At 37.7% G+C, this 23,113-nt stretch overlaps 2 protein-coding genes across 4 annotated transcripts; one reads left to right on the top strand and one right to left on the bottom strand.

Annotated features, from left to right (window-relative positions):
• The first annotated feature begins 328 nt into the window (after window positions 1-328).
• mrps18b (mitochondrial ribosomal protein S18B) lies at window positions 329-3,530 on the top strand. Its single transcript, XM_030147850.1, has 7 exons — window positions 329-483; window positions 1,391-1,559; window positions 1,645-1,742; window positions 1,838-1,906; window positions 2,109-2,175; window positions 2,278-2,337; window positions 3,228-3,530. The coding sequence occupies exons 1-7, from the start codon at window positions 379-381 to the stop codon at window positions 3,422-3,424; spliced, it is 765 nt and encodes a 254-aa protein (XP_030003710.1). The 5' UTR covers window positions 329-378; the 3' UTR covers window positions 3,425-3,530.
• On the bottom strand, window positions 3,520-22,191 carry abcf1 (ATP-binding cassette, sub-family F (GCN20), member 1). Of its 3 annotated transcripts, none has more exons than XM_030147843.1 (26): window positions 21,991-22,191; window positions 21,004-21,053; window positions 19,381-19,458; window positions 17,362-17,491; window positions 17,236-17,270; window positions 17,040-17,147; window positions 16,814-16,864; window positions 16,464-16,553; window positions 15,595-15,666; window positions 15,414-15,509; window positions 15,126-15,248; window positions 14,551-14,651; window positions 13,421-13,506; window positions 13,179-13,318; window positions 12,194-12,342; window positions 12,023-12,106; window positions 10,133-10,257; window positions 9,885-9,997; window positions 9,188-9,362; window positions 8,988-9,062; window positions 7,617-7,687; window positions 7,340-7,372; window positions 5,521-5,689; window positions 5,375-5,439; window positions 5,229-5,301; window positions 3,520-3,897 (listed from the first exon to the last, which is right to left on the bottom strand). In XM_030147843.1, the coding sequence occupies exons 1-26, from the start codon at window positions 22,049-22,051 to the stop codon at window positions 3,731-3,733; spliced, it is 2,520 nt and encodes an 839-aa protein (XP_030003703.1). In that variant the 5' UTR covers window positions 22,052-22,191; the 3' UTR covers window positions 3,520-3,730. The 3 variants fall into 3 exon arrangements, with proteins under 3 accessions (XP_030003703.1, XP_030003704.1, XP_030003705.1); XM_030147844.1 differs by having other exon boundaries at window positions 21,004-21,050; XM_030147845.1 differs by lacking the exon at window positions 16,814-16,864.
• Between the last annotated feature and the right edge of the window lie 922 nt (window positions 22,192-23,113).

Raw genomic sequence — 23,113 nt, 5'->3', positions numbered from 1 at the left:
TAGCTCATATTTTGAAACGGGTGAATGAGAACTATTCCCTAACTTAACATTCAAAGTACAATATTTTCATGCTATGAATTAGATAGTAATTAATTCTAACATATCCTGGTAGTTTAATTGGGTTTCATGTATTTTTCAATCTAAAAATTAAGTTAATAATATCTCTTTAAAATGGCGACTGCTCTCCTTGTCGCCTCCGTGACAGTCACGTGGGGCAGCAACGTCTATTAACGTCACTGCACAATTTATAAATGATAAATGTGCATCTCACAGACATGAAATTGCTTAAATCGTAACACATATTGTACGAAATACATAACTCACGAGTAAAACTGACACCCGAATAGATTACATTATTTGAACTGTCACCTTTTACCTATGACCCCCCTTATAACAGAAAACATGGCTGCCCCCATGCAACGGTTCACGTCGATTTTGTGCCGTGTATCGCCTTCAATTTTACAGCCACTGCGACAGTACCAGGTATAACAAATAAAGGATAGGAGTCTTCTAAAGTTAACTGGTATTCTGACCTGAACGTGGTACCTGTTAAACGTAATACAGTAGACCGTCGGTCTTAACAGGATTGTAGCTAATGTTACCATGCTAATTGACGAGTGGGGTCATCTCGTAGCGTTATTCACATAAATGCTACATTAGCAATCATGGTTTCTTTATTCGTAGAATACTGCACAGTATCACCAGGCTACACTGTGCATTTTAACATGCCTTACGCGTGTTGTTATACCCTGCTTAGTAAAGCTGGTTCGATTATGTACTTCTGATGTATTCATACGTTTGAGTAAGATAATAATTTATGTAATCTTAGATATTTTGGGAAAACTCGAGATGACTTGCAAGCATTTCGTAATTCTAAGAAATCCTCTGATCGCAGTTAATAAGTATCACGTCTGTCAAACTATGAAAGTTTTTTTTTTTTTTTTTTTTAAATCAGATTTGAGTTACATGTTCAGATACCTGGCTGTCAAATTTATAATAATCTGGACATGGACGCTTCCAATTTAGATGATAGAAATAATCTCCAGAGGCTTTTTAAAAATACCTCTTTAGACTTTTTTTTGTTTGTTTGTTTGTTTAAAGTTGGGGTTGGGGTCTGGGTTTTCCAGTAATTTAGTAAATATTTTACCGAATTCAACAATCAAACTTAAACCTTGTGGAAACATCCATTCATTGTTGTCTACATTGCACTTTTTATTATTCACTTGGAAGACACTGAGTGGTTTTGCTACAGATATAAAGGTGACAGTCTGTCTTAGCTCTGATTTACCTCTTAAAATGTTAGCAATTACATCTTAGTTATTTAGAGATTTGCTATGTACTCAAATATAGGATTCTGTGATGTTGATAGTGTTGACCTTTTATTTAACAGTCATGTCTGCAGAGACTTCCTGTGAGAGTGTATCCAGGTGTCTCTTCATTCCTTCCTCCAAGTCACTCATTCTGCAAGGCAGTATCACTCCAGGATGCAGAAGCTGCTCAGGCTGAGGAGGCACTCTCCCGCTACCAAGACCGACCATGGGAATATCTGGAGAGTGAAGGTACTTAATGGGAAAATTGGAGAGAGCAAGGCTGCCTCCTAACATTTACACTCTAATTCACATGATTTTTCCTTTTCCTCAACAGAGTACATAGAGCGGTATGGAAGTCATCCGGTATGGTTTGGTTACAGGAGGAACCATAAAGGAGGCATTCCCCCTCAGAAGACACGCAAGACCTGCATTGTAAGATTTTAAGTCATTAGATTCCTCACATTACATCCTTGTATAATTTGCATTGTTGTATAAAAATAACACCAACAATGTGTGCCTTTTTTAAGAGAGGAGGAAAGATCTGTGGAAACCCCTGTCCCATTTGTCGGGATCCAAATGTTATTGTCCATTATCAGGTGGGTTAACTTCTCTTTAGCCTCTGTTCACACAGTTCCCTTAACTACATCCACTGTAGCCCCACACTGGCTGAGAGGAGTATAATTATTCTGAAAACACTGTTTAAAATTAAAGCTGTTTCCTAAAGCCACTCTGAGCTAACTATTCAGACAAAGTGCAGCCTGTTTTTACATCTGGATCCCTACTCATTCTGTCTTCCAGAATGTGAAGTTGCTAGAGCAGTTTGTCAGTCCCCACACTTGGATGGTGTATGATCCTACCAGAACTGGTAAGTTAACAGTGTGGGACTCTGTAAACTTATCTGTTGAATTTGTGAGCATAAAGATGTCATCACTAACAGCTCGTACTGTAATGGTTCTGCTTTTTTCAGGTTTGTGTCAGAAACAGCAGAAGAAGCTGAATGAGGCCATCAACGTGGCACGAGATCACGGTATGCTGCAGGAAACACCATACAACTGGTGCCTAATTTGATTAAATGTCATCTATTTCAGTGGTAAAGTGTCCCCTCAGCATTTTATTCCTAGTTTATGACAGTCTTGTGATTTTAGATCTGAGACAGTATGAGTTCAGGCTTTAGAGCATACAGGATAATGAAATACTAATATTTACAAAGTGAATCTTTGTCTACAATCTCTGTTGAATCTCAACTGACTGCGATAAGGTAGAGATGCTTAGATGGCATAAACGGCTTAAAAAAAATCCCATTTCCTGCAAATATTCCAGAACACAGGGTAAGTGTGAAGTGCAGTGTAAAGTCTCACAATGTAAATTTGACTTCTGGCTACAGAAATAAAATTTGACTATTTTTGGAAATAGAGATTATTTACCACCATCTCTGTAGTGTCTATTAAATAAGGTGTTGAGGTTGTAACAGTTGGAAGGTATAACCCCAACACATTAACACTTCACATTTCTATTTTATGAAACGGGTGTAGTAAAGAGACAACAGGAGCAAAAGGTTTTAGGAAGACACTGTCCAAATTTGAACTATATATTTATTGCAAGGTTTAGGTGCTAGACCTTCACCAGGGAAAATTTTTGCAGTTTTTGTTTATGCATTGATTTATTTTCCCCATCAGCCTGTGAATAAGGTGAGTTGTTTGTAGTTTGTCTTGGTATTTCAGATTTCATTGAATCTTCTTTCATGTTACACACTGGATGTATGATGGAACAGAATTAGATGAACCATAGGAAAGATGAGATGAATAGTGATCCTGATGAGTTGAAAATCTCAAAGCCGTTAACAGGCTGTAGTCCAAACTTTGATGTGCAAGGACAACAGCAGCAGATCATGACTCTAAACACCTCATCTTCTTTCAGGGCTCCTCCCCTTCCAGATCCCATATGTGGAATTTACAGGAGAGGACTACTCCAACTCCCATGGTGCTGTGACGACCACACCTCCTCCTCCATCCTTAACTTCTGGTGAAACCTGGTATAAATGGTACGGCCAAATAGTGCCTGATGAGAAGGAAGTGGCTAAAGCAAAGAAGCTCTACAAGGACTATTTAAAGTAGTAGGGACAACTGATCATGTTACTGTTCTTTAATTTGTTGTACACGAGATAATGTTGTATGGACCACTTAGTGAAAGTGCACAATAAAAGACCCAATGAAAAAGGAATTTTTATTAGTTTGGCTTCACTGGATCAGTTTCCTTCTCTGCTCATAGAAATTAATTGTAGGATAAACACTCCAGTCAAACTCCAACCCGTTACATGTTACTGTCCAGAAGGAAGGGAACAGATGATCCCAACACCACCACCGGTTTTCGATATTTCACTGAGACCCGTCCATATGGAGTGCTACAGCAGATAGTCCTGATCATGCGTTGGTTTTGTTAATCACGGTCTCTCCCAGGGCCTCCAACACCTCCCGCTTGTACTCGTCGAAGTCTCCGTCGATCTGGTTGACTGTGCAGTCCTCCACCACCCACAGCTGGCACTGGGTCTCTGTGATGAGCCGAGCGTCGTGGCTCACGATGATGACCGCTGGACAAGAAAGACAGTGTCAATACAGTGATAAAGACAAAAATAGGACATTTAAACCCAGTCTGCTACTCAGCCTGTCACTGCTCAGCTTTTAACACTACCTGGACTGATGCGACATTACATATCACTATGTTTATTAAGATCAGTGTATGATATTTAAGCCTCATAACACTAGGAATTAAGAAATGGATTCAAAGGAGGTCACCTTTCTCAATTTAACACATCAAAGTACTATTGCAGCTCTTACAACTTCCCATTGAATGAGGTCCATATGCACTCAATTTGAGCTAAATTGACCTGATAGTGTCAGACTAATGGTCAGAGAACCAATTTTTCCCCATAAAACTCCACCTAGTGAATGAAAATGACACCATATGAACTCTGGATGGTAGCCAGAAAATGGACATTTGTAAGACAATCAATATGAGCCAAATTTGATCTCAATCAGCCTATTATTGCTTGATTTATGTCCAAAAAACTGATTTTCAACTAAAGCGCCCCCATTTGGATGACTTGCATACAGAAGCTGAAATCAATAGGGTTCTTCCACTAGGGGTCCCTCATGTTGGTTATCAAGGGATAAGAAATCCAACCACATCTGTCCTAGTTATCACGTTTAAGCGAAAGATATCTGGCGATGTTAAGGGGAAAACCATTAAATCCCTGAAACTCTATTTTGGGGATATGTTTATGTTTATGCATTTGGCAGACGCTTTTTTCCAAAGCAACTTACAGGGGAAAACCAATTAAATCACTCAATCAATCAAATCTTATTTATATAGCGCCGGATATAATAAATCAGCTATGTAATGGCGAATGTCAGCAAATACACTGAAGGTCATTCAGATGCTCCCAAAATAGGAATTTCCAGGTTTGAATATGGAACAGGAGTGTTTAAATGTTTGCCTATCATACTCTTAACTTTCTTAAACTGATCATACTTTGTTTTTTCTTGTAATTTGGAATAGACAAGCAAAATGGTTATCGTTATCAGAGGGAGAGCACAGATCAGACTAAGGTCTAGGTCATGGTGTGTGACTCAACACACACTCCTATGCAGAGCAGCCTCTATGCCAACATGCAACTTTATATTTTTAACTTCAAAAGACTGTCAGTTTTTAAGATATACCCACAAAAAAAAATCTTTGAAAAATCTGATTTAACTGTGGCTCAGTCTGATAGCCCATAACTGGTCTACCATTTTTTTTTTCTAACTACTAAATGATATATAGCAATAATTGAACAACTCTAACTCTGAAATGAAAAGTCCTAATTGTTTTGTACATTAGGCGATCCTGCCACTCTGCCAAATGTAAATAGTCTCCACATACCTCCTTTGTATTCATTGATGGCCTCAGACAATGCATCAATGGACTCAATATCCAAATTGTTGGTGGGTTCATCCTGAAAGACAAGTGAAAACGATTTAGGATGGATCCAGTCCACTCTGTATGGATTCTGTTTATAGTTTACTTACCAAGATTAGTACGTCAGGCTGACGACAGGCGAGCTCTGCAAATACCACTCTGGCCTTCTGACCGCCTGATGGAGGACAAATGGACACACTATTACACTACCCTTCCTGTGAGTTTACAGAGGGTCACTGATAGTTCAGCATCATACCAGAGAGTTTGGAGATCTGAATGGTGTGAGCGTGGCTTTCAAGTCCGAATCTTCCGAGACACTTCCTGCCGTCCTGATAAGGTAAGTTGAAATTCCTCATCAAGTATTCTGTGGCCGTCTCCTCCATGTTCAGCTGGTCAGCATACTGCTGGTTGAAGAAACCCACTTTCTGCAGGCCACAAAAAACACATGGTCACTACTTTATGTAAACGCACGAGTGTTTTATTAGAACATAATACAACTACTGATCCCATTTAACACAGAAAAGGCAAACACACATTCCTACACTGATGGTATGCCCTTTTACAACTGTGGTCATGGAATCAACCCAATAGGAAATAAAAATAGTGCATAAGGATGCTGATTTTGATGCGTTTGATAAGAGCATTGATTATCTTCTTCCACACATCCACAAACAATGATGCAAACTCTGTTCTCTGCACTGTCTCCATTAGGGGTGCAGAAAAAAATTGTTTCTTCAATGCTTTGCGATGCAGACATATCAAAAATCGATGTTCTGAAAGTAATGTTATTTTAACGTTTCATGCATGAATTATGAGAACCTTAGTCGAGATTTTTTTCCTGAGTGTTTTTATTCCTCTTTAGGCATGCAAAAACAATGCAACTGATTTTTTTTTAATAAACCTGGGTTTTTTTTGGTTTTTTTTAAATGAAGGTAGATTTGTTTCTTTATTGCTTTAATTAAAAAAATAATTTTCAATAAAAAAAAAAAAAAAATTACGATCCAAAAAATTGCATTTGAACAGTTTTTTCCTTGACCGAAGTGAATTTTTTTTTTTTTTTTAATGAAATTTTTTTTTTTGGTTAAAGCAATAAAGAAACAAATTTACCTTCATAATTTTTTGTGGAGTTCCAAAAATGTCCACTCCGCTGGACACCATGTGTTTAATTTTTGAATATCAGAAAGTGATATACAAAATCAAAACATTTTTAATGCAGCTAATCTGATGTTTTTTCACATTTTATCATATTCCCAATTTTTATTAGCAGTTGATTTACACTCAAACATGTCACTGCAGATCAGGTTTATCAAGAACTGCAAAGTTAAAGTAATGGTATGAATGTCAGTGTATGGGATGGTGTATAAACATCCACTGTGTTGGCTGATATGGAAGTAAAACAACAAAACCCATGAAAATACAAGAGAATAGATGTAGAATAACTGTCCACTGTAGTGACCACTGTGCATGAAAGGGTTAACAATACTGACAATGAAAAGATAAAGACGATAAAAAGGTGTAACTAAAGCGTGACAGCCGTGTAGCACTGAACAGTTTACAGTGACGTACACACAAAACAAAAAGATGGCAGTAAAACCAATCCATGGGGCGCCTACAACTCAGAAACGAGTATATGGAAACATTTTGGTTTCTATGAAGTCAAGGTCAAAGGGGAACTGGACAAAAGCCACAGTATTTGCAGGGTGTATCGAGCGCCAGTGAAGTATTTTGGGAACATCACGAACATGATTAAGCATGTTCATGTCCCTGTTGGTTCTTTGCAATCCAATATGTTGCTAGGTCCATGTATAACCTTCCAGTTGATACATTTTTGTCTCAATAAAAGATAAGCAAATTCATCAGCTTGTTTTCATTATGGATCATTAGAATGCACTTAGTTTCAAAAACACTAAGTACTTGTCATACAGTGAGAAAAATATTAATTGTAGGGTGCATCCATAATCGTTTATAATCGGATCGTAACCCTCTGAATCGGATTCACATGGTCAGGAACCTAGTGATGTGCATCCCTAGTATCCATGTGTGTGAGTGTTACACTTGCAAAACATGTTACTCACCAGACGATGGTTCTTCCTCATCTCTCCTTTAGTCTAAAAAGAAATAAAGATCTATTTTAACAAGTCCTGGGAGATGGCTTTAAAATGTGCATCGACCAGTGCTGTGTTTACTGACCATTACATTCTGCTATAAAGGTTCATTTTATCTACAGATGGTTAGTGTGAAGACATGGGTTGTTACATACAACTGACTGAATGTTATTTTTTTTGCTCTAAATTAGTATCAAAGTGAGATTTCACCTCGTCTCTTTCACGACTCTTATCTGTACACACTTACTGGATTTAGTTTCCCAGTGAGGAGCAGCAGCAGGGTACTCTTCCCCACACCATTAGGTCCGACTATACAAACTGACAGAACAAAGGAAACGTGTTAAAAATGACCATCTCAAATACATGAGAAAAAAAAAGCAGAATATAATGACATCAAGTTCTGCTAGAATGACCGAGAGGCTGCATTTAAAGTTATTTCCAGTTTGTTCAGTGCCTTTGACAGTGTATATGAAATGAAAGCATCAAATTTATAAATCTAATTTTATTTTGGGGTTATTCAAAAAGAAAAGCCTTCATTTCTCAAGACAACCAGAGTAACATTTTTCAGAGGAGTTTTGGTTTTGTCTGTTTGCACCATTAAAATGCATTTATATCATCAGTGCACTCAGGCTTATTCGCCTTTTTCCTCTCTGCAGTCTTAGCTGAGAAGCACCTAGTCATTTTGGAAATAAATACTACATAAGATGAGTAACTGTTGTATATACTGACCTGTATTAATATTAAAGCATCAAATTGTTTTCCACGCATCAGTGCACTCAAAAAACTTCTAAAAGGTGTTTAACCTGCATGTATATAATGACTTCACATGTTCACTAAACCTGTTATGGAACAGGACATAGCTACATGCATTTATCCAAAACTACTGCTACTGCTTGAGGTTAGGGCTGCGCAATTAATCGAATTTTAATCGTGATCATGAATTTGGCTGCCAAGATTAAATTAACCTGATCGTCGGCGATATTTACATTTAAAATGCCGGCTCTGCTGGATATCTAATCAAGCACTTTCTCAACTGAAATAACAGATGCAACATCATTTTATTTAGCCAAAGACGTGTTCAATAAATACAGTGAGCAACGAGGGCTTCAGAAAAATGGTCAAAACACTGGACAAGAAATATTTGATCCTCTCGCAAAATTATTTCCAAGCATAATAACAGCATATTTATTCAGTTAGCCCTTGGTAAATAATTTTTTTTTTATCATTTATTCTTATTTAAAGTTTTATTTCCACTGAAAACTGTTCACATATTGTTTGTTTAAAAGTAGTGCAATAAAAATACAGATATTTTCTCTAACATGATGAGTAATCTTGATTACAATATTGATCAAAATAATCATGATTATCATTTTGGACGTAATCGTGCAGCCCTACTTGAGGTGGCAGTTTAACGAAAATTAGGTTTTTTGTACAAACATCTGTACATTTATATATTTGGTTAAAATACATCTTGTGCTATTAAAATTTGTTGCATTTAAACAATATAAACATACCTACAACACTAAAAAGAGAATTGAGGATGCAATCTTATTTTCCTTGTAAAAACATTAAAAGATTTTTCTGAACAAATATACTCATCAAAACTGTGCATACTTACTCCTAGAGTCCATGTCGATACCAAAGTCCACGTTCTTAAACAGAGGTTTTTGACCCTCGTAGCCAAAGTCAACACCTGCATCAGGGACAAAGCAAGTCACTTAAAATTGTCTTTGTGCAAAGTTGCAGGAAACAAAAGAGGACAGTATGTTTCCACTGGTGTCTGTTTATTTTCGTGTTGTGGTCTGCAGGTGGTCTTACTGTGCAGCCCCAGAATGGGTGGGGACAGAGGAGGCGGGTCGGGGAAGGTGAACTTGACGGTGTACTCCTTCGGCCTCTTCAGCAGCTCTGTGGCCTCCTGGCTCTCCTCCTCCTGGGCTCCCTTCTTCTTGCCCTTCTGCTGCTTTCTGGTCAGGGCCTCCTTCGTCTGCTTCTCCTGAGGGGAGAACAGAAAGTTACACGTCACAAAACTAACATGAGAAATTATAATTGTACCTTTGCTAAAGACCTGAAGCAAAATATTCATATGGACAGTTTTGTGTTTCTGTCTCTGAATCTGCCTTTGTTATTGTTTTGGAGGGTCTTTACCAGCGGTTCTCAACTTTTCTGGTTTTGGGACCCACTATCACCCCTACATGACAAGCTGTGACCCAAATTGATAGAAGTTAAACTTGTGTACTGTGTTAAAAGTGTAAAAGTGTGAAAAATTAAAGTGCACTCAGTCACTTATTCAAGCATTAACCATAAAGCTGACATAATAATCAGAACATTTCAGTAACAGCCATTTTTAACACACTATGTTTTCATGCAAAATGAATTCAGTTAATAAAGTGCAACTAGTCTTTCTTAACATCATTTTTTGCTCAGGTAAAGGTCTGTGACCCACTGAAAATGGGTTTGCGACCCACCAGTTGAGAATCACTGGTCTAGACTTCAGTGGTTTAACGGTCATACTCACAGCCTGTTTGGTCGACTTGCCACCAGCCTTCAGATCCTTGAGTTTCTTCTCCTGTTTGTCGTACTGCTTCTGTAACTCTTTCTGCTTCTGAACGTACATCTTCTTGAACGTCACTTAAAGAAAAATAACAACATTGACTGAGTAATTCAGTATCATCGGTGTCAGTAATTCAGATTTTTCCAAAGAAGTATCACTTGACAGTTTCTTGAAGTAGGAGGGAGTAGAGTAGAGTCTGAGTGAATACTCACAGTAGTTTCCTCTGTAATAGTAGAGTTTCTGGTTGTCTAAGTGCATAATGTCTGTACACACGTCGTCAAGGAAACTCTGGTCGTGGGAAACTATAAGCAGAGTCTTCTTCCAGCCTTGAAGGTAGCTGAAGGAAAAGAAGAATAAAAGAGCCATCTCAGTACAGCAGTGTTTTCTAGGTATTATTATCGGGATATACCGGAGCATTTTCCCTGTTCATACTGCCATCTTATCGCTGTAAAATGAAAGTGGATGAATGAATAACTCTAACTTGACATCTTTAGAATGATGACATTAATGTCAGTGTGATTCCTCATTCTCATATGGCTTTAGGGATGCATTTTTGCTCATTTTAGATTTTCATCTTTCCTTGGAACAAGGAGGAAAATGCATCTAGGGACTACAGAGAAGAGCAAGTATTATGTAAAGGTATCAGGGTTCCCACTCTTTCCCTGAAATTATTTTGCAGGACTTTTCCAAGACATTTTCAGCCGCTACAGAGACAAGTTATCACGTCATACACTAATACATTCCCCGGCCCCCCTCATTCTTTGGAAGTGTTCGTTTCTACAGTTGTAACTTGCCTTTACCCAGATTGTTTCCATTGTTATTACTCACACATTTGATATGCAGTCTATGGCTATAATTTATCTATGAAAAATAATTATGTCAAATGTATCATAGAATAATGTAAACACACTCACAGATTACACTTCATTAGCATGACAAACTAGAATTAAAATGTTCAATTGGGCAATTCCCTACTCAACTTTCTCTTCTCTCTTACTTTCTCTCCTGCACTTCCTCTAAAAATATTGGTATAATTTCAATAAATCACTGAAAAACAATTTCCTTTGTTTCATCTCAGTTTAGTCACACAAGGTCACAAGGCAGGGGAACGATAAATAATTTTCTGGGATAATTTAACCATTTCCAGGACATTTGACCTTTTTTGTCATTTTCCATATGTTTCTATGACTGGAAAATTGGTCCATCATTTTCCAGGTTTTCCAGGACTCGTGGGAACCCTGGGTATGTAAAGGTGTATGTTATCGTTTTACCAATTATCTCATGCTTTCCATGTTTGCATTGAGTGGGTTTTAATACATACATAATCACTCTAATATTTTATTACCTCTCACGTATATTTTAGGGTTTGAAAAAAAGGCCTAAAGTCATTGTTTTATGAGCCATACACAATGTTGTTCTGGACCAATTAGTGTAAAGTCTACAGTCCAAAAAATAATAACAATAACTAATTTCATGGCCTGTTTTCTAAATCCATTTCAATAATCACCTTGTGATTCTGTAGAGGGTCGGTGGCAATCATTGCATATTTTGCCTGATGTAATTTTTCAAGTTGAATGCCATAATTTTGCTTAGAAGAATCATCAGAAGTGATAAAATGTAAAAAATGTTGTACTTCCATCACTCTTTCAATAGTGTCACCTCATAGTGTGCCCTTCTGTAACTGTTTAATGGAGAAGAGAACTGGTGCCTCCAACTGTTCAAGGATAGGCACTTCTTATATTAAACCACTCACTGTCTCCTCTTCATAAGGTACATATGCATTATTAAACTATAATAGTGGCAACAAATCAGAAGAAAAAGATTATTTAATCTTCATTATAATTAAATAAAATTTCATGCGTACTGTCATAACCCTACTCTGCAAGTTATTCTCAGACATCAGCGTTATTTATACAAACTACATTAATAGTGATTTAATGCCAGCGGTCATGTCAGTGTTAATGTACATATTAAACCTTTAACTGAAATATAACAACACAGGATATTTAGTTAGAATGCAGTAGGAAACATTGGCCTCCCTGCTGATGGACTGACAGGCTTTGTTCTTTTCCAGTGCTCTAATTCAGGTGTGTTTTATTTACTTGTTGAGCCAGATGACAGCGTTCAGGTCCAGGTGGTTGGTGGGTTCATCCAACATCAGCAGAGTGGGTTCCATGAACAAAGCTCTGTGGGTTCATATGAGAACAGCAGATCACACATTTGACTGTAACAGGTCAGTGTCAGAGCAGTGCGTCCGTCGGAGCGGTGTGTACCTGGCCAGAGAGACTCTCATCCTCCAGCCTCCGGAGAACTTCTTGGTGGGTCTGTTCTGCATCTCAGGGGTGAAAGACAAACCAGCCAAGATCCTGCGGGCCTTGGCCTCAGCTGCTGCAGCTCCAATTGCCCTCAGCTCCTCATAGACCTGCATAAAGGCTGCTGTCAGTGGTGCTCAAATAATCACTCAGCATTAAACAGGGTGCTTGCTCTTTATCCAAATAAAAATTCCAGACTTTTCAGAACTGCTATTTTTTCCACAAGACTTTTGAGTTTATGCACTTTTTTACTTGTGTGCCTACATTTTTGGTTGAGATTGTACCTGTTGTGTGTTGTAGAAAAGTTCATTTTAATAAATGTATGAATGAATGAATGCAAAATTTGCAGTAAATTATCTTTTACTGACAGAAACATTTTCCAAACATATGGAAATCACAAAAAAGCATGGAGAATCATTCTAGTGACGACCAGTTAGTGAAATCATATCAAGTTTTTTTTTTTTTTTTTTGTTTTCCTCATGTATTTCTTATTGTACAAGATTATGCGTCTTTGAGCATACTTTAAAATTCAACTATGAGAGAAACTTTTCCATAGTTTATTAAGACTTTCACACAAAATTCCAAACTTTTCAAGGTCTGGAAAACAGTGCTTCAAAATTCCATACTTTTTAAGACTCACGACATGGGCAAGCACCCTGATTAAAATACTAGTCTTGACCAAGCACAGTGGTTCAGGCTTTGTGGGAACTTGCTAGGCATCTTTACTGGAAAACTATCTTTCTATATCAACTGATCTAGGACTTGGGGGGAGGGGGTCCAGAGCAAACTTCTACAGCTTCAGGAAAATAAACTTTTTTCATTATGATTTTTTTAAAGTTTGGTCATCTAAACTAATTAAAATGTAACTGTAAGGTAATTGTTATGGTAAATAATATATAATTTACTGTTGTCTTCTACTGGATAGATTAGAGGCTCTAGAGTTCACCTTGTCCAGTCTCTCAGCCACATTATCTTCACCCTTCTCCAGACGAGCCTGCAGCTGCTTCTCTTCCTCCAGGAGCTTTAGACGCCGGGTATCTGCCTTCAGCACTGCCTGAACTGCTGGTGTGTCGTCAGCCACCACCTCTGACGAAGAAAAAAAAAAAAAACACCACGGGATCACCACAAAATGACATGGGGGAAGGAGACACTGAAATGACAGTAAACATATTCTGACACGTCTCTTACCTTGCTCACACAGCAGCACATCAATGTTGGGAGGAATACTAAGGGCTCTGTTGGCAATGTGTTTCAGTAGTGTGGTCTTTCCTTTACTAAAAAATAAAGAGAATAAAAGGAATTGTTTCTTTAAGGCGGACTTAAAGTAAAACATAGCAACCCTACAGTAACCTCATTGAGGTTATATTGTAAATACATGAATGTGAATCTCAGGTGGATGGAGGACACTCACTTATCTATCCCACAGCCCAACCTGATCTGGCACCTTCAGACCAAACAATTCTGCAGACTCCCTGAAGGCAATTATCCATCAGGAAAAATATATATGTTCCAGGGCATTTTATGTTTACATTTGCAACACCAAGAGGAACACTTGAAGTAGTGACTTAATATTCAGTCAGCTGTTTGTGTGGCAACATCAGTGATATGTCATCATGATGAGAACGGCAGTTTGTTGTATGTATTCCAGGTTTCATAACAACAGTTAGAAAGGAGACTGGCAGTTACTTTGGCTGCAATCACCACACACTTCTGTATGTCTGGACCAATCATGGAGCACTTTTATCAATCAAGGTTATGAATGTGTTGATTTACCTAAAGAAAGGTGTTATAAAGACCCATAAAACAACATTAGAAGAACTACCACCATCCTTAAATCCTGCAGTATGGACAAAAATTATACTTTTTCTACCTAGTCAGAACTAATACGTAGAACAATGAAAAAGTTTCTCTGGTCCAAAAGTGTGATATGTGACTGATTGAGCCATTCCCCTCTGAATTCTGAATCCCCAATACTCAAAATGTCATCAGTTTTAATTACTGTCATTTGAGTTGGACCAAAACCTTGTGTGACGTTTTTTGAAAAGATCTTTTGTGTTCTGACATTGTGTTAAGGATCAGACTCCACTGTTTAATAAAGAAACTGAACTGAGATTGACAGAACCTTGATTTTTAGATCTGAACTCTACCTAAACTCCCCCAGACCCAGGTTTAGTGGAGGAGAAACGCCAACAACCACAGGATGAGTATTCAACCCCTTGTGTTATTAAGCACCATGCTAGTGCATGATAGACTAATAATGTCCCTCATGTGATCAGGTGACTTAACTGTAGTCAGTCGAGAAGCAAAATGCTACTCACCCATTTGGTCCAACCAAACCATATCTTCTTCCCGCCACGATCAGAAGGTCAGCATTGACAAAAAGCTCCTTGCCATGAGCAGATATGCTGAACCTCTCCAGCTAAAGTACAAAAAAAAGAGGCATTTGAAAACTTCCATGACACATATGAATCTCTGTTCATCCGTTTTATCCTTTTATCTGTTTTATCTGTTTTGGGGGGTTTTTTTCTTCTATTTTTGTCATGCCTATACTTTTTATTGCTTCCCTGCTGTACTGCTTTTAATGTTTTTTGTAAAGCACTTTGAATTGTCTTGTACATGAAATGTGCTATATAAATAAACCTGCCTTGCAGTGCCTAGTATTTGTAGAACATATCAAACATATAAAATCTTCATAACAGTTTTCATTTACATAACACTGACTTACCACATATATTTCTACTGACTGCTATAACTCTTCTATAAATAATGAACTAATTACTTGTGTTCATTTTGTTTTGAGCTACAGACCACTTCAATTTCCAATAGGGGATCACTTAACCTCATTTCATTTGACCTGCGGTCTGTTCAGCGACAGTGCTGTTCTCCAAGTCACCTTAATATCTGAGGCGTTCTCCAACATGGCCTGCCTGGAGGACATCTCTGCCTGAGAGACAGAAAAATCTCCCTCCAAGGCATTCTGAGCACGAACACTGGCCACCTGACGCTCATACTCCATCTGTAACAGACACACATGCACCAGTGAGAATCCAAAACACACACACACAACTGTTTCACATGGAAAACTGCAGTGCACCTTCAATGAGAACATGGATTTTCTAAAATTTATCCAACACATTTTAAACCCCATGAATGGTTTATAAACAGCCTTTATAGTATTTACCTGTTTCTTCTTTTTCTTCTTCTCCTTTTTGCTCATGTTGGCAAACGGGTCATCCTCATCCTGCTTTGCCTGCTCTGCGATGACGTCCTCAGCACTCTGATGATACAGACACAAACAGGAGAACATTAACACTTGGTTTAATACAGACACCAAGAAAAGGGCTGTGGAAGGTCCAACATACCATCATCATGTCACCTCCATCACTCTCCTCCTCTGCCTCCTCTTCCTCACTGGGCTCAGCAGGTTTGCTTTTCTGTAATGAAAAACGTCAGAATAAATATCCAAGCCACTACATGAACTCTAATAGACTTCAAACAAACAACTACCAGCTGTAAAAACCTTAAAGCAGCGTATGACTTTCATCACAAATTTTTTTTTTCAAATTTGTAAAACCCCAGTGATAGCCTAACTATCACTAATCCATTAGTCTTCCCATGCCTACGTATGTGAATCACTCCCCTCATGGTGAACAACTTCAAAGATGACTCCATTATAAACACAGTCTGCTTGTTTACATAACAAACCGAAATGGAAATTTTGCCACAAAGTGCATTGTGAGAATGGAATTCCATGCAGCAATGAGTGATGAACCAAAATGTCACTTTTATCTCCACCCACAGACTACACTCATTCTTTAAAACAACCCAGGTGGACTGTATAATTTTATGTTGTAGTGATCTGGCTCGTTTTCTTGCTGAATCTGTGAGAAACCCATTTCGCTTTGTCGCCATTCCCACAATGCATTTCGCGACAAAATTTCCGAAAAAGCCAGAGTGATGTTTTGGTTTGTTATGTAAACAAGCTATGGAGAATACACTGAAAAATGTAGTTTTTATGTATGTAAACACAAACAAGAATGAGTGATTTGTTATTTTTTGTTGCTTTGGATCATCAGCTAACACACCCTGAACAGACTCATCAGTCTAATCCTTCTGAAAGCAGAATTATTAAAACAGACAAAAGCATCACAGTGGTGAAATGCACTTGTGCAGTGTGACTTTATTGAACAGTATGACATGTATTTGTGGTCAGATATCCTCCTGTGCTTACCTTGGCCTGTTTGGTTTCTGCTTTCTTGGTCTTCTTTGATGTTTTCTCTGCACCCTCATCTTTATTCAGCTCCTCTTCCTCCGATGCAGCCTGACAATTTCATCCACACAAAGCACCAAAGTTAGCAACATTTACTGCCTCTGGTATCCACCGGAGGACGCATTCATCTTTAGAACATCCCGTGAACCATGGTGGACAGTGGGACATGAGAGATGAACATCAGAAAACGCTGCGTGTGACTCAAAGCTGCATGCCAGATTCAGATTTGATCCATGGAAGAATATGGAGTAGTTCAGATGCAGGAAAAAGACAGATGGCAAAGGAAAGAAAGAGATTTATGCAGCACCCACCTTCACCTTCTTAGATTTAGACTGATCTTTTTTCTTGCCCTTTTCAATTTCCTGTATCAAAGACGCACACACATGCACAGATAGGGCCAGAACTTTAAGAGGAGTTGCTACCCAAAGCACCACATCCACAGAAAACACTTCAGATTAAGGAGACTATGCAGTTTATGCTATACATAAAAGCACCCACTAACACATGAGGCAGTAACACGGTAAAGGAGTATGGCACCTTTTTTACTGGCTTTTCTTCTTCAGCTGAGTCAGCATCTTCTTCCTCCTCCTCCTCCTCCTCATCATCGCTCTGACCCTGACTGAGTGCAGCAAAGATGTTTCCACCCTGAAAGACACCAGAGATACTTTACACTTCCAACAGGTCACTAATCAGAGGAGTGGAGGCGAACCACCAATGGTGACTGATGACAAACCTTGTTCTTCTTGTTTCCTTTTTTGGGGGCAATGACTGTGGAGAAGAAATGAGCATGGTTAGAGTTGTACTGTACACACTTAACATTAAATCTGTTATTTCAGCAAAACAGAGGGAGCAGTCTTACCTGGCTCATCTTCCTCATCACTCGCTTGGACCGAGAGCATTTTCAACTTCAGCATCACATCTTCGTCCTCGTCGTCATCATCTACATCTCCTCCTTTGCCTTTCCGCCGGTCCTTCTTCTTTTTCTGTGGCTGGAAAGAAAATAAAAATTCAAGTTGTATTGACATTGTCTCAAATGATCAACCTGAATTTTTCCTCACTGGATTCTGATTTTTAAACTGACATATGAGAAGTTAAAACATTTACAACGTGATGATTTGGCTCTAAACCAGTGTTTTTCAACGCTGGGGTCGCTTGGAGTTCAAATGGAGTCACCTGAAACTTCTAGTAATTGATAAAAAAAAAATAATAATAACTTCTAATAAAAAAAATATATGGTGAGTTAAGAGAAACAATCACAATACATCAAAGACATGACAAACTCTGAAGCTGAAACTGAAGCATTGTAGTACTGTTTATCTTTCAAATGTTCATTGTGGCCAGTTTAAGATGCTACAGCTCTTTCATAATTCATAGTTTGAGTTATTGTTTGTTCAGTATTAATTTGTAGCCTTGACTGACTGTACATATCCTGACCAAAGAAAATAAAATTCTCACTTTGCGCAGTAATCTACACCTGGCTTTTCTGCCCCCGTCCATAATAATGTGCCTTATATAGCCTAAATGTCGTCTAAAATTAATGTTTATTTGCAACATAGTGTAGCAGACTATTACATGATCAAAAACAAAATAATTTTAGCAAAAACATTTCTCCATTTTGAATGTCTGATGTCGCCAGAAATTTGTGATGTTAAAATGGGGTCACAAGCCAAAAAAGGTTGAGAAGCACTGCTCTAAACACTAGGCAGCAGTAACTTATCAGAAGTAACAGATATAACTGAGTATTGGTTCACATTAATGATTCACATAATCCACTTACCGAACATTTTTATAGCCGTAGCTTTTTACATTCGTGTTATAAAGTCACAACCCAAAGAACTCAGTGACTGATTAATTTAAAGGAGAAAATGTGTTACTGGTGAAGACAATGATGTTAATTTGTTGATGACATTTACCTACATTAACTGAGATGAGTTAAAATGCATAATGTAGAGGTTTGTGCCTTAGATTTCACTATTATCAAGATTTTATATGGTCATTATTTAAGCGCTTTATATTTTCTTCTTGATGTTTCATTTATATATTTGTACACAGGCACAAATCCCTTTGCATATGAAATGTGCAATATACCATAAATAAAGTTGCCATGCCTGATACGATAACCTGCTTACAGTATTTTTCAGAGACTTGTGCATAGGACTCTGGGTGTTTAAAAAGTGCTGAAGATCTAAAGAATCATCCAAATTGTGAGAAGGAAGCACTCAGTCCTCAGTATGACTCCAACACTGGAAAAATCCTTCAGCAAAATGTGACGACATGACATCCCAGAAATGAAAAAAATCTTTGTGATGTTTTTTGTGTCTATTTTGGTAGTTTTTCCACAGCAAATTAACCACTTATTGCCTCTGAGTGTGAACCAAACACTGCTGAGTAGGTGATATTTCTCTGCTACTGACCACTGCAGAAGGTGTAGAAAATTTAAATGCATATAAACAAAAACACCTGTTCACTGGATATATCTGATTAACAGAAAAGGTCATGATGAGGCTCTGAGTTTAGCTCTATTGCAGTACATTTCGTTCCTTGTATGTAATCAGCTATCAGGTTGTCAGAACACATTCACACCGACACCACTGCAGCTGTGATCCTCTACAGTGTTGGTGCTGACTATTTGTCTGTTTATATTCTAGTACTGTAGTTTTCAGTTCAGACCTGAGCCTCGCTTCAAGTGACAGAAATGTCAAAGACTCCATCTAACCTATTGTGAATCTGATGTTATATAAGGCTACATGGTTATATGAAGTGCACACCTAAAGGAAGTAATGTGGTGTACAGAATGAAAAACCTCAATGCTCCAAATGTGTTTAAAAAAACTGATGAATTCCACAAAGCTGAAGCTGTAACCTGTTACGCGTCTTACCTGTTTGCCTTGTGTATCTTTCACAGCCACCTCATCTTCCTTTTCAATTTTGCTTTCTGTGGCAAGCCCCTCAAAGAACTGGGGAAAAAAATGTCCCATAGTTAAATCACATATAAAGGTTACAATTTTCTGAACATTGACCATGTGCATCTGTAATGTGATGTAAAACTGTACTCTTACAGTGGCCGCTGACCTAAGGGTGAAATTTACAAATCAACATAATAATTTGAAATGGCCAGTGAGTGGAACTATGCTGTGATTTTATTTTATTTTTTTATGAAATAAAGGTCTTATCCTATGGACTTAAGTCCAACATGTTTATGTATAGTTACTGAGACATGAGCATGTGGCAGCTTTCTGTTACAACTGCTGGACATTGACATTTGAGTTGATGCGCAACTGTCATAGAACTATCTGCGATTATAGATCTGTGTTCATTTTATGCCACCACTGTAGTATAAGTCTAATAATGGTTTAATTATGCAAGTACAACTTTTGACGAGGAAGTGTTTGACCAAAAGAAAATGTATACATATAGAATGAATTACATTTCTGTTTGCCTTTTTTAAAAATCTTCATTTAACCAGGAAGTCCCTTGAGATAAAATTTCTTTTTTGCGGGAGACCTGACCAACAAGCACATCAGTACAACAAATCATTTAGTTAAAAATAGCAGATAAGACAAGAATTAAATATACAAAAAACACATCATAAACTATTCAGCCAAGGTACCAAAAAACAGAAAATTAAAAAATAACAAATAACCACTCGTGATTAAAATGATTAGTTGGTTCATGATGTATAAATAATGATTAAAGAGAGAGACAGTTATTGTGATTAGGTGAAATAATCAGGATTATTTCAAATGACTGCAACCTTGCCATCATGTAATAATTGTAACAGACCTAGCAGCAGTGTCACCTAGTAGAGGAACACCATAAAATTCCCATATTTTATGTATTTCTCAGCCTTTATGTGCACATGTCAACTGGTTTTTGTTATAATTAAATAGCAGAGTCATGATACATTAGGCATTTAGCCGAAGCCTGAAATGTTTCTGGCAAAGTAACAAGAAAAAAATCCCAGAGGTGAAACTACAAAGGATTGATTATATTCGGGATTGTTCATTTATGTTACATACAAAGTTTCTGGAATATTGGAGAAATACAGCAACTATGGAGTGAAATATCTGTTAAAAAATGGCCAATGATCCACTCCTACAAAATGTGTTGAGAATTAATAATTCACATTAATTTTTTATTTTATTTTATTTTTAAATCTGTCTCATTTTAGCCAAAATACTAGACATGTGAAAGCTGCTTCATACATCAGGAATGGCCCAATTAAAGAAAAAATGTGCACGAGTGTGGCGTTTGTACCATTTGTCATGTTAAACTTAGATTATTGAATAAATTATCATTTTATAAAGCAACAAAAGATTAAAGGTTTGTCAGATTGTTACCTACAGTCATGGCCTGTCTTTTAAGAAGAATGTGGCATACAATATACTGATGCATAAGACTCACAAACAACAATAAAACACATTACAGTATTGAGACAAAAGAAGAAACATCAGCAAAAAATGTTTAGGTGAAGTAAAAGCCAATGCCAGCAGGCTACTCACACTCTTTTTCCCCTTCTTATCTTTCTTCCCCTTCTTCACAGTTTTCTCTGCTGTAATAAAAATATGTATTAATTAATTTCAGTGGAAATCAGTGATGTTACCCATCTGTATGTTTAATAGAGTTCCTGACCCCACATTGTTCTGAACTCAAACACCTTCAAACCTGAGAGTCAGCAATTGAACCCCATAGTATTGTATTGTCTTTACAGTTGAAAAGGCTATTTGTGTCGCATTATTGTGGTCAAATCTTTAAAATATCAGACCGAATCCACATTATATCTATCGTAACTGTTTAACAGAGGCCAATCTGTCACTTTGTCACATATGTCAACGCTTACAGCAGCATTGCATCACTTCCATAACAGCCTGCAGGTAAGCTAGTTCAGGCTAACTCAGATGCGCTTAGGTGATGAGAGACATGACGCCATTCATTATCACACTCCACTATTAGCTTTCATCTTAAATTAAGTTGATTTTGTTGACATACCAGATCCTCCGTGATGTAAGATATGTGTCAGTCATAAACACTTCGTCAAACCAAAAAATAGACTGCTGACGGAGCTTTAGCTAGCATTACTTTTTTCACCACCTGCATCGCACGTCAAAAATCTTAAATCGTTTGTTTCAGTAAAATGGTCACCAGGTGTTTGTTCGTTTATTTTAAACCTCACAATACGAATAAAACGTGGCAGGCCCCAAAGATATTATTTGCTTTCGCGTTAATTCTTTATAAATGCTTGTTAACTGAAATTAACGCACTCAAGTTTACGATTTTTAAGCCCGAATTAGCCATAAAACAGTAACTATTCAGAAAGTACCAACAGTTGGTCATGACAAGATATAAGCCATAACTAAAAACGCAGTAGCATGTGTATATGATAGAATTTGTCGGTGCGGTTTGGGATTACGGATCCCTTATGCGCAGTGCTGCTAGATAGATGCTAGCTGTGTTAGCTAGCTTATGACTAAACACTAACGTTATCTCACCTGCTGCCGGAGGGGCTTCGTCATCCAACCATTCAGGTTCTTCTTTTGCTTTCTTCGGCATGGTGATACTTTAGTTTTGTCTGTCTAAAAATAACGTTTCTAAAACTTGTTATCTGTCCAGATGTGTTCTAGCCGCACACATGTCATGCGGCCCGACCAGCCGTAGGATGTAGATGCCGGTTAGCCAACAAAGTTTCACTCTTCTTCTACTGGATCAGAACAACAACACAGCAGGTGCATTATCGCCCCCTCTGGACTGGAAGAGGAAGTGCTAACATGTAAGGGAGTTGGACCAGGGCGTCTTTTACATTACTGACCTCATGTGACTCATGTGCAGCCAGGCTCTAACACTGAAATAAAATTAACCCACTGACAAAATAGTCTGTGTTTTAAATCAATTATTGATCTACAAATCTGCAGTCAATCTAAAGTGCACAGATTGTAAGAATGTTAAAGAAAGTTTGGCAGGCACAAAACACAGGTCATGAAGAAAGTTGGTCCAAGAGCTGAGGACATGTCCTGCTGTGACCGAACGTCAGTGATGGCCAATAATAGATCAGACTTACAGTTTCAGTCCCAACAGGAAACACACACACATACACAGGCAGCCAATACAAGCCTAAACATGAAAATGAACTTTAACCCATAAAGACCCAGTGTTACTTTAGTATATTTTTCCCTCTATTTTTAACTTTTTGCAAGTGATTTATCACCATTTCTTTTGACATAATCCTCTGTATTTTGCGTTTTCTCATTGAACATCAGGTATTTTCCTATATATTAATTTACTGATTAGATATACAGGGTGGGGAAGCAAAATTTACAATGAACATTTAGTTGTTTTTTCTCAGCAGGCACTACGTCAATTGTTTTGAAACCAAACATATATTGATGTCATAATCATACCTAACACTATTATCCATACCTTTTCAGAAACTTTTGCCCATATGAGTAATCAGGAAAGCAAACGTCAAAGAGTGTGTGATTTGCTGAATGCACTCATCACACCAAAGGAGATTTCAAAAATAGTTGGAGTGTCCATAAAGACTGTTTATAATGTAAAGAAGAGAATGACTATGAGCAAAACTATTACGAGAAAGTCTGGAAGATACTATTAAAGAAG

The sequence above is a fragment of the Sphaeramia orbicularis genome, chromosome 11 (assembly GCF_902148855.1).
Source record: "Sphaeramia orbicularis chromosome 11, fSphaOr1.1, whole genome shotgun sequence".
NCBI classification, from domain to species: domain Eukaryota; kingdom Metazoa; phylum Chordata; class Actinopteri; order Kurtiformes; family Apogonidae; genus Sphaeramia; species Sphaeramia orbicularis.
The sequence above is the reverse complement of the archived record's forward strand: the minus strand, read 5'-3'. Positions and strand labels throughout refer to the sequence as shown.

What these genes read in the sequence shown, in the direction of transcription:
- mrps18b (XM_030147850.1), top strand. Translation starts at nt 379, where the DNA reads ATGACCCCCCTTATAACAGAAAACATGGCTGCCCCCATGCAACGGTTC. An exon ending in AGCCACTGCGACAGTACCAG is followed by an intron (nt 484 to 1,390) that starts GTATAACAAATA and finishes TTTATTTAACAG; the next exon opens with TCATGTCTGCAGAGACTTCC. An exon ending in GGAATATCTGGAGAGTGAAG is followed by an intron (nt 1,560 to 1,644) that starts GTACTTAATGGG and finishes TTTCCTCAACAG; the next exon opens with AGTACATAGAGCGGTATGGA.
- abcf1 (XM_030147843.1), bottom strand. Translation starts at nt 22,051, where the DNA reads ATGCCGAAGAAAGCAAAAGAAGAACCTGAATGGTTGGATGACGAAGCC. An exon ending in AAGGAAACAAGAAGAACAAG is followed by an intron (nt 17,148 to 17,235) that starts GTTTGTCATCAG and finishes GGTGTCTTTCAG; the next exon opens with GGTGGAAACATCTTTGCTGC. An exon ending in AGCCTGACGTACTAATCTTG is followed by an intron (nt 5,302 to 5,374) that starts GTAAGTAAACTA and finishes CTTGTCTTTCAG; the next exon opens with GATGAACCCACCAACAATTT.